This window comes from Mesitornis unicolor, unplaced genomic scaffold (assembly GCF_000695765.1).
Source record: "Mesitornis unicolor isolate BGI_N332 unplaced genomic scaffold, ASM69576v1 scaffold7, whole genome shotgun sequence".
Lineage (NCBI taxonomy): Eukaryota > Metazoa > Chordata > Aves > Mesitornithiformes > Mesitornithidae > Mesitornis > Mesitornis unicolor.
The window spans coordinates 15,815-27,117 of NW_010195464.1; the positions used below are offsets into that span (position 1 = coordinate 15,815).

Here is an 11,303-nt window from a genome sequence, read left to right on the forward strand (position 1 = left end):
GGAAAGAGCATGTGTGTGCTGTGTCATCTGCATTCTGTTCGGTAGCTTCAGTTGCACTCTTGCTTGCTCCATGTGTTCCCAGTTTTCAGTCACAGACACTAATTGCACAAAGCCACAATAGGCTCAAATTTGTGTTCTAGGAAGTCAGTGGAATCTGTTGACTCATTTAGGTTTGCTTTTTGCTTCCCTGCCAACAAGAGTTTTCCAGCTCTGTCATCTTACTAATAATTCTGGCCCTGGGAAAAGCCTGTTGCTCTGCATGCAGCTATATAAGGGCATGCAGATTGCCTGGCCCTCCCTGGCAGCTCACAACCCCTCTGCGGCTGGCATGGTGCTCTGAGCACTCCTGGGACGTGTCAGAAGCTTTTGCTAATGACTGGCACGTTCAAAGTCATTTTGGCAAGTCAAGCCTGGCATTTGCTGTATTTTTACAGCCTCTTTGGTGAGGCAGAAGCAGTTAACTCCGTAGCTGGCTAGCGGAGGAACAGTGTGAGTCAGAGCAGCCAGGTGTGCTTTATCCTTCCTAACTCTGTAGCAAAACTGCTTGTGGTGAACTTCTGTTGGTGCCTCTGCTTAGCCAGAGTTGCCCTTTTTGTTTTCAGTGGTTGTGTGAAGAGATGCCTGAAATGCAAGGAGCAGAGGGGCATGTGTGAAGGAATGGATTTGGGGCCTCTTTGTGACTTGCATTGCTGATTGAGTTGACAGTAGGCTGCATGCAGCCCAAGTACAGTTTTGCTTGCCAAAGTGAGCATGTCCATTAATGGACGGTTTGCTAATAGTGACTCATGTTTAAATCCAAGGACATGTCCTTTGCAGCTGTTGCAGCTAAAAGGCTGATGAAAAGGTGCCTTCCTGGTAGCCTGAAAGCTCTTGTAGTTAGTGTCTAAACATTCTTAAAACGCCTGTCTAAAATTCTAGGGAGGGTTAAAAGCGGATTTCTTTAGATTTTTCCTCACTTTCAACTAGAAAACTTTGTTGCACAAGGAACTTCTCTATCTTCATGGGCTTAGTTGCTACTTTGGTATCTCAGTCAGGTTCATCCCAGTGTTTGGGAATATAAATGTACCTCTCTTATTTAGGAATTTTTTTACGCATTTCCTGGCACACAGAATTAGGCTCTCATTTTCCAGCTCTGAATTATCCCTTGAAGCTATGGCCCAGCTCTGCACGCAAAGCACTGACAGCAAAATCTAGGTTCTTGTAATGTTTATATGACACTGTGCTCAAGCCAAGCTTCTTTAAAAATGTATTTTGTAAATACCTCTCCAGATTGCTGCTATGGCTTGCACGCAGTTTCCTTCCTCTGCTTCCTACCAGTACCTCCCCATCCAAACTACCATCAGAGAAATTACTTCCATATCTTGAGTCTTGGTTTCTGCCTGGATGAAACAGCAAATGTGTGGCTCATTCCCTGGCCTTGTCTTGGTTGCTCTCTCTTCTGTAGTAATCAAAACAGCATGGAAATGTAAACTGATGTTTGTTTATTCACGTGCCTGCAATTAATTTGTCTGGCCCTTGTTCCCAGGCTTGTTTGAGTGTCATGGTTTTGTCTTCTCTTTCTGCACTGTTGAAGTGTCGCTCTCTGCATTAGAGACCATATTGTAAAATAAATATTCATCAACATAAGCAGGAGTCTGTGAGATCCTATGGGGATGCTGAAGCCTGCTGGCTTTCACCAAACAGAGAGTGTGATTCCCCAGCAGGCTGTAGGGCATCAAGCCCTGCCACCAGTGGGCAGGCAGGTCTGGCAGCCCTGCTAGCATGGCTGTGCTCTATGGCAAGGGTACAGCCTCACCAAGGGAAGCGTGGAGGTAGTTTTGTGGCTGAGGGGTCCTGTCCCCTAAATTTGGAAAAAAAAACCTCAGAAAGTCACTACAGTCCTATCTGTAGCAGCCTGTTATGAACTGAAGGTGCCATTGCTGAGGCTGGCTTTGAGCTATCTGCTCTGATGCTTCCCTGTTTCATATAAATAAGGTATGAAAACATATAGGTAAAACAGAAACATAATGAGTCTAACCAGTCTGCCCTACTGTCTGTGCCTAGTGCCCACATTTCCCAGCCTTTCAGAAAATAAGTCAGCAGTGGGACATAAGGTGAACTTCTAGGTGCTATTTTTCCTTCTCCTGTCACACTTCAGTAAAAATGCAGGTGTTAATACCAGGAGCAGAGCCAGGAAACACTTGCTGAGAGCCGGGACTGTGGTGGTCCTACCAATGACCTGAAGACAATGGGCTCCACAGATGATGTGGTTGGATGGGCATGCACCTTGAAAACTCCACTGGGCAAAGCCAGGGACAGCAAATCTGCTCCTCTTTATGGCTTTGCTGGGGCCATAAATGGGCTGTTGAGAGTGGCTGAAGGGCTCTGCTGCAGCTGTTGTGAAGACAAAGAGAAGTTTTACCCTCCCAGCCTTAGAGGGACAACCACGCAGGCTATTTAACCTTTCTGTTTGGATAACTTTTAAACTGGATTGAAAGTGAAGCCTGGAGTGACTTTGCTGCTTCCATTTATATCCAGTGACAGATCAGAATGGCAGCAGGCTGGGAAACAAACTTCTGGTTTTTGCCTTGCTAATAAATAAGGGAGAAAAATCTGGTCCAAATCCCGCATTGGCTGCAGTAGTTGGCCATAGCTGCCTCTCTTACGCTGGAGACCAAGGTGCTGTGTCACCTCAAATGTGTAGTATGAGAAGCAGTGGGATGAAAGCAAGTACCTCGTGTCCTGGGGGGAGGTTTCTGTTCTGTATTTGTATATTGACCTGCTCTAACCGTAAACTTCCAGTCTGAATAAAGCCTTTTGGCACTTCTGAAATCTGATAATATTAAACTGCTGCAAAAGAAAATGCTACCTCAAAAGTACTCAGGTGACTGCTAGTAAGACCTGGCACATGGATGCCTCATGCTAGAAATCAGCTGGAGTGTTTAATGCTGTCTGAACTGCTCTTGCATCTCCAGCCAATGTCCACTTGCTTACAGCCTGGCTGGCAGGGTAATTGATTTCCATATACTTTGCTGTGTCACCTCTTGTTCCAGAAGAGGTGAAAATTGGCCACCCATGATCTCCAAACGCTTTCAAGGAATAAGGCTTTGCATTGGTCAGTGGACTGCTCCCCGCTGCAAACACAGTCTTTGGGTGCAAAATACAGCTGTCCTAGAGATGGCTGTGTCTTTGTCAGGCTTGATAGCCATAGTCTGAGAAAAATCACTGGTAAAACCTCAGAGCATGGGTTGCCAGAAGCAAGGAGTGAATTGCTATTTTATACTCATCTGGGGTATGTTGTGCATCCAGTAATGGCAGCTGTTGAGACAAGATGATGATCAGGTTGGCACAGATCTGATCCCATGCAGCTGTTACATTCATATTTGTTAGTCTGTCTGTGCCCTGGCTTGCCAGATGTCAGGATTTGGGTGACATGGGTTGTTGGGTATCAACACTGCAGCTGAGCCTACAGGATGTAATAGCCTGGAGTCAAAGGTTTACTGTAATTGAATGCTTGTAAAGGATGGTATCTGGTGTGACCTGTGTCTTTGTACTTTCCTGTGAAAGGAGGAGCAGCACAGCAGCCTTCATTCAGATTTCTTCTGTGTAAAGTCCAGAGTGCAATAAATGCAATAGCAGGTCAATAAAACTTTTCCTCTTCCCTGAAAATGCTGCCTCCTGTCTCCTCCCACTGAGCTACCCTCTAAATGTAAGTCTTAAAATACTATTTATGCAGCAAATGTCTTGGATACATGTGTGCATCACTGTTAAGTTTGGGCTGTTTAAAAAACGTCCTGACATTGGAGGGCTTTCAGAGGAATGGTGTAGACCAGATTGAATTTATCATGAGTAGCTCTACACGCTATTTCTCCGTCCTTGTCAGTTTTATAAGCCTTTTCTGCTTAAAGTCTTTTTCCAGTTATCCAGTTAATTCTCAGTGCAAGCATTCCTGTTTTGCTAACTAAATACTTAAATTGTAGCTGGCCCTGGCCCCACCAGTATCTGGGAAGTACATCTTTCTGCAGTTGCAGATTCTACAAAGGACTCCTGTCAAAACAGGACATGGTTTTCAAAACTCATCTGAAGAGTTTATCAGCCATCTGACTGCCGCATTATGCGATGTTTAGCATTGAACAACGTTTTCATTCAACAGTACTGCAGCCGCTCATTTGCTACTATTAAAAAGTTTGGGGAAAGTGACATTGTTTAGTCCATCTGAGATGCTAAGTACTGTCTGTACTTCTGAAAAATGTAGATTGCATGTTTCCCACAAAGTATCTCAAGCAAATCTAAGCACTCTGCTTCTTCCTTGCCACTTGTTTGTCTGTTGTTCCTTGGGGCATAGCAAAATTCCAGAATGATGATGGTAAAAGTGGTTAGTTTTGGTCACAGATCTTGACTTGTGTTTTAGGCTGCTGTGAGTAATTGGGTCAGACCGCAGACCAGCAAAGGTTATACAGACTTTCTCTTGGATACATTATGTCATCTCAGTTCTTAGTCCCATTGCAGACTTGGACACATTTTTTTTGTAGTTCCCAAAAGCGTCTGTTTGTTCAGCATGGATACCACTGTATAAATAAGAAGAAAATTCCGGAGACCCAAAATAAAATTATTTCTAGCTTATTCAAGGCAGCACAACTTCAAGAACAAAATGTTCTCTGTATAGTCAATATGGACATGAATTATTCCTCTTCATAAAAGCTTAAACGCAGAGTAATCTGAATCGTCCCACTTAATTAAAGAATCTGCGTCTAATGGATATCTCCAGCTTCTGTGGTGTTTTTTGACCCCCAACTCTACTGCCTGGGTTGGAGCCCATGCTTGTTGTGTTGCCAGTGGAGTCCCAAAGGATAAGCCAGGATAGTCACAACTGAGATCCAGTCTTTCTCCAAAACCCTCATACAACATAACTAACTCATCCAAGTTATATGCCTAAAATGAGCCTGCCTAGCTTCCTCCTGATGTGGATAGTGCTATACACAAAAGGCTGGTGAAATGTTTTCAGCTGATGAACTTCAAGTCTTCTAATAACAGTAATGATGCTCAGTGATGAAAGTAGATTAACTATTAAAAATCTATGTGTTGCAGAACGGAGTCAAAAGTCTGGTCACCACTTGTAAATGAGGAGGGAAAGACGCATCCTTATAAGATGAATCTGGCCTCTCAGCCACAGGTAGGTAATGGAGTATCTGCATGCACTTGTTCCCACTTACTCCTGTCTGACTTCAGAGTGGCCTGATCCTCCAAGGAGTTGCGCATGTGTCACTCCATTGGTTGCACTGGGGATAGCGTGTGCCCCACATCTCCTAGAAATCACGCGGTCCTTGGAAACCTCCAGAGACAGACTCCCTCCCTCCTGGTCAGAAGCCTGTTGCCCTGGAGAGCTAATCGGATACCTTGCCAAGGGTAAGCTGCTTGGATCAGAGATGTTGTCTCCTGCCATCTGTATGCTCATGCCTACCATAGGGCCCAGAAGGCACTGTAGAGGTGTGGCTTCATAAACTATTGCTACCATTGCTAAGCCTGTTGATTTTCGTAGATAAGAACGATCTTGAGAAGGGAGGAAAATTATTCATTCTGAGTGTTTTCTGTTGGGGGGGGTTTTGTTGTTTCCCTTTTAATAGCAAGTTCTTACTAGCAGTCTAGCTGTGAAGAAGTAGAAGAGAAACACACCAGCCTTTTATGTTTTTATCTATGGGACAGATCTTGCAGCCTCTATCTAGGAGGTTGGTTTTGTAACCTTTTGGCAGCCTTGCTTCACTGGTCTGCTGCCTCTGTCAAGTAAATGTAGTAATAATGGTGACCTGTGCAAGGGCATTGCCTGGGCTAGGCTTAGAGGATTGCACTGCACAAATTTAGAATAACTGCATGAAAATCAAAGGCATTTATCCAGATTTTCACCAGGGTAGTGACATGGATTTTGGCCTCAGCACACATCCCATCCCGTATGTCTTTCTAGCAAAATAAGTAGAGATAAAACTAGTTTGACTCTGCAATTAATTAAGTGCTAATATGTCTGTTTGGGTTGGAAAGGACCTGAACCTCAAGTAGCACATGTGCAGCAACACCCTGCCCAGACCTTCGCCTGGGACCTGTCCATGCTCCCTCTCGCGCCAAGATGCTGTGTGTTGCTTGGCTTGAGAGCGTGGTGCAGCATTCTCCAGGTATTTCATAACTCGGCCAAGGCACAGCGTGAGGCTGAGGCATTTGGACTTAAGTTGGGCTGGGGCTGTGCAATGACACCATCGAGCTGTGTCTGCTGCTGCCCAAGCTCTGCTGCTCTGCGCTGCTGCAAACCTTGCGACTTGGGGCTATCTCTTGCCAAGGGAGTGGGGCAGAGTCTGCTCTGAGGCTTTGCTGCAAGGCTGCAGAGGGCTGTTGTTTAATTCGGCAGGAGACCTGGTCCTGGCATCCAAGTGGCTCACGCAGCCATTAACTAGAATTTAGCTAAATGCCCCAGAATTAAATATAGGCCACTACAGATGCCAGGCAGGAGTTTAACATAGCTCACTAAGCTTAGTTAACCACAGCAAGAAACCTATGGCTGCAGCCCCCCTGTCACTAGCTGCACCACCACACTTTTCCCCCCAGTCCAGCCTGGGTCACTGAATAGATATCCACTGCTGGTCAAGTACTAAACATAGGCTATCTTAATTAACTGATGCCACCTCTTTCTTAAACTCTGGCAGTTTTAACCCTAATCAGCTGTTCTCTTGCGGAGTGTTTGCATGTAAATCACCCCTAGACTGTTTTAAGGAGTCTCCTGCAACTCTGGGTGAGACATGGGTGAGAGGAACTAATCTTAAATCTAGTCTTTGACTTAAAAGTCATGTCCTGCTTTCTAAAATCCAGGTGAAGGGCATCACGAAGGTCAGACTGTACAGGATTCAGCAATAACTCTGGTGATGGAGCACATCCCCTCCTAAACCCTAACCTCAGTCTTAGTTCTAGCCATTCTATCCTGATGCTGCCAGTTTGTAAGTGTGGTACAGCTGAATTTGTTGATACCAACCTGTAACTGACTTCAGCAAAAAAAAGTGAGAAACTGACTGTGGAGAGATTCCTCTTACAAACCTTATCTCTGAGCAGTGACCCTTGCCTTAATCTTGTTACTAGGGAACAACTGTTAGGCTTTGACCCCTTGTGATGGCTGATACTAGAAGAGTTTCACACCTGGTGTGAAAGGAACATTCAAGCTCTCACATAAATCTTACCTTAATGAAGCAAATTAAGTCATATGCAGTGGCCTATGTGAGTGGTGGTTGCTGTTTTTCAGAGCATGGAGCTTTCCTTTAAAGGGCTTTGCCTGCTGCATATTCAAACAGGAATTTAGCAGTGTGAGGGAAGATGTCAAATGTCTCCAAACCACAGGCTCCCATTTACCTTTCCTGCCTAACAGTGCCTGAAGATCCTTGTCCGCTGTGTCAAGGAAAAGTGTTGTGAACACCGTCAAGTTTTAAGTTTGAGGTTGGTTGGTTGGTTTTTAAAATACATGCCCCTTTCCTTTTTCAGTAGCTGACTGCAGTAAGTGAGGTTTGTGGGGAGCTCTGTGTGCCTGCAGCGGGACGTCAGGGGAGGACGCTGACTCCTGCCAGGGCTGTGGCGAGCATTGGCCAAGTCACTCAGGGGCTGCATCTCTGCAGCATCACCAGAGCTTTCAGCCAGGCCTGCTGCAATCAGCAGCAGCAGAGTGCAGAAGATGCTGTGCATATATATATACTAGTATGGCAAACTGCTATGGATGTTGCCACAAAGATGCTGATCTCATTTTTCCGACAGGATTGTTAGAAGTTGTGAGTAGAGCCCAATCTTCGAAGGCAGCGCTGTCTGAGAGGTGCAGTTGTTTTTTTTAACTGGCTCGCCAGTGAAAACAATATCTTTGCTTTGCTTGGCAACAGTCTCACACAGAACACTTATTAATTCACTTACCAAAGAAAACAGGACATACTGAGTCCAAGTGATTCATTTAAGTCATAATCCAGGGTCCTCTGAAGATGTTTCTCACTGGTTTTGCGCACAGACCTTTGGATGCAGAAATATAATCATACATGTGAATAGATGTACTTCAGGCTCAAAAAAAAAAAGCTTTTATACCTTTGCTGTAGAAATTGGACTGCAATTATTCAAATAAGTTTTCACCTTTCTTAAAATTAGGTAGCTTGATGCTGCCTCTCCCACCTTCAGTACCTTAACTGAAATTTCTTGTTGCACTTTTCCTCTTTCTTTTCCTCTTCCTGTTTTATCGGTGAAGTTAAATAACTAGATCTTTGCAAAAGGTCTTGTGAGAGACGTTAACTCTCAGTTTGTCTCAAGAACTGTATGGCTAGCTTTCAGATTACTGCTTACACGATTTTTACCCCATTTGAAGTAGACTTTTTGTTTACTTCTGTAATCCTTATGGGTGCTGATACTTTGTAAAATGCTGCATCCGCCCGTGGAAGTATTTTCCTTTACTTGGAATGTGAGTTCAAAATATTTTTATGTGCCTTTGGAAAATAAAAAGGCATTCCACAACCTCCCATGCATTCCCTGAAGTTCTGTATCCCAAGACTGACTTCACTGTCTAAGCTGACCTTTGCCCATGAAAAAGCTACAGCCTTACTATTATTTCATTACCATTATCTTTATACTTCTAAATTAATTTAAACTGAGGCAAGAGTGATGACAAAATCACATTTCATCAAAAAGGTGCAGCAACTTGTCGATGGTGATGGCTCAGTGGCTGAGCCAGCTTTGTTTTGAGTGCAGCCATGGCAACGTTAAGGGAAAAGGAAATGACAGAGTCTTCTTAGTACATTTACTCAATTATTTCATTTGCACTTCTCACCCAGATCCTGAGGGCGATCACTCAGTGTAATTTTCCCATCAAGAGCTTTTCCTCACCGCAGTGAGAAAGATTAAAATAACACGTCTGCCTCTCCCTTCTGCTTAACGTTTCTTGAGAAAAGTGATCACAGCAAGAGAGAACAATTTACTCGGTGACTAAGGTTATTTTAATGCTTGTGACGCTGACCAGAGACCAGCATAACTTTCAGACTCAGCCGTGCTCTCTGATGACCTTGGACCAAGCATTAAGCTCTAGACCCACGCGCTAGTGCGTGTGGCTGTATTGCCCCTCGGTAAAATGAACAATAAACCTCTTCGTCCCTCAGACCGTGCCGTGTCTTGTCAGACATGGGCTCTGTGGGAGAAGGTTTGTCTTTTCCCCTCCCTTCCCGTCATGTTTGTAGGACATTGAGGTCAATGGGGCCTAGGTCTCTGAGCTGAGTGAGCTCATGTAGGGAATGAGCTGAGAGATGAGCTTTGAGGGCGGTCAGCACCAGGACTGTCTCCAAAAAAGCTTGTCCAGCTCCCTGAAGGCCACATACCCCATTTGCAATGAGGCACAAGTATTGACATCAGCCCTCAAGAATGTCAGTAAAAGTGTCAGTTGGTTTGAGATGGGTAGATCAGCTCTTCTTAACCACAGAAGATAAGGGTTTTCAAACGTGAGGATGTTTTTTGTGGTGGCTTTTTTTTTGTTTTTAAAAGAGAAATAACCTCCAGACGTGCAGCCAGAGGAGCTCTGGAGATGAATCGGGCTGTCTGTGGACTGACAGTGACAGACAGCCACTTCTGTCTTCCCAAGGCCTCTTGAGAGTGCCTGTCCCATCCTCATCCTCGCAGAGTGATGTCATTGTTTCCGTCTTGTGTATTTTATCTCCTTGGATACAGAGAGGGCAAGGGCTATAGAAACTGGGTGTGTGGCTGGCTTGGCCTTTGATAAGGCCATGCATGTGTGTAGGCAATGCATGAAGCAATAGGTATATAAAGTAACAACATCGCGCTTCAGACGAGGGAACTGCGCTGGCGTATCACGACCTGCTGGTTTTGGTTAAAAGGCGTTACCACATGGATGTGGAATGTGTCGAGGATGTAGAAGGAGAGGATGTGGGAAGCCAGCCTTGTTGTTTTACCCCCCTACAATAACAAAACCCCAAACCATTCCTAATTTCTAATTGGATTTCAAAGCATTGCAAAAGATCTTTCCATAGCTGAAAAACCCGAAACAATAACAGAGGGAGAGGTGAAAGTAAAGGCACTTCTTAATACTTGTGATCACAGCTGATGAAACATAGCATGGGGTAGAGTTTGCCACGAAGACATCCTCTTCTGAGCTGTCGCTGCACATTTGGCATGAACAGCCTCCCCCCTGGCACACCGGCTGGGCACGAGCATGTCCTGAGCTCCCCAGGCAGCTTTGTGAGGGCAAGGCTGGGGTTGGGGGTTTTGGCTGCCCGTCTCCACTCTCCTTCTCTGCCCACAGGACCGGAGTGCTCATGTTTGCTGAGGTTTGGTCAGGGGCCCATTTTCTTAGAGCTGAGTAAACATTTATACTGAGAAATGTTTAATCTTGTTTCCTCTTGGCATGGCCTTCGAGGTGTGCAATCCAGGATCGCCCGCCCCGAGCCTCTGGGCTCCAACTTGGGAAGCAAAAGCATCCTTTTCTTATGGGGCCCAGTGGGGCAGTGGGTTTTGCTGTCTTGCTCAGCTGCTTTGGGGGCCTGCAGGGCCGTGGGGGCCTTTGCTTCTTCCTGCAACTGCAGAGCCTGGGTGCTAACTTTTTTTTTAATTCTTAACTTGAGGTTGCCATGACTCTGAGAGCTGGAGCTCCAGGAAATAACTATGCTGGCCTGTCTCTAAATCATGACTCTGCACCTGAAACAAGGTTTAGGTGGCTTCAAGCAGCCCTCCTGCTCTGTACTCAACCTGCCTTTCCTCTGGGGGCTGTGTGGAGGTGGCCTGGGAAGGGGCAGGGAGGCAAACAGGGTGCAGGGGTGTTGCAATGTGGTGGCAGCAGAGCAGTAGCCAGCGCCTTTGAGGCTCTAGCCATGTTGGCTGCTTTCAGGCTGTGCTGTGCAGAGAGGAAAACCCTGCTTCAGGGAGAGGAGTGCTCAACCCCTCATGTCTCAGTTTAGTTTATTTAGCAAGTAGAAAAAAACTCCAGGTTCTTCCTGTTTCTGGTGGTGGTGAGGTCAAGACAGCCAGGATGGCCTTGGCCACATCACCGTGTGGCAGATGGGACCCAGGAGCCTGTCCTTACCCCAGATTGCCCCCAACCTGCCCAAAGGCACCCGGGGCCACGGAGGCATCCAGGTGGCTTTATGTCCCTGGTGCATGGGATCTGCCCCAGCTCAGGTGATGGAGGTGGCTTATCCTGAGCTGTCTGTCCATCTGTCTGCCTTCCTGACAGCTGGGAATTGCCTGGGATGAGCGGGTCCTACAGTGGCAGCCAGGTTCATCTCTGGTGCACGGCGAGGAAAAAGCAGCCGCCCACACCGCCA

The 11,303-nt window shown here is 45.9% G+C and overlaps 1 protein-coding gene across 1 annotated transcript in view; it reads left to right on the forward strand.

Moving 5' to 3' along the window:
* The window catches only part of PDLIM1 (PDZ and LIM domain 1), a 32,216-nt gene that overhangs the window by 4,756 nt on the left and 16,157 nt on the right, over nt 1-11,303 (forward strand). The window contains exon 2 of the mRNA XM_010188102.1: nt 5,068-5,152. Within this exon, the coding sequence (XP_010186404.1) occupies nt 5,068-5,152 (85 nt within the window). The remainder of the gene's footprint in view (nt 1-5,067; nt 5,153-11,303) is intronic.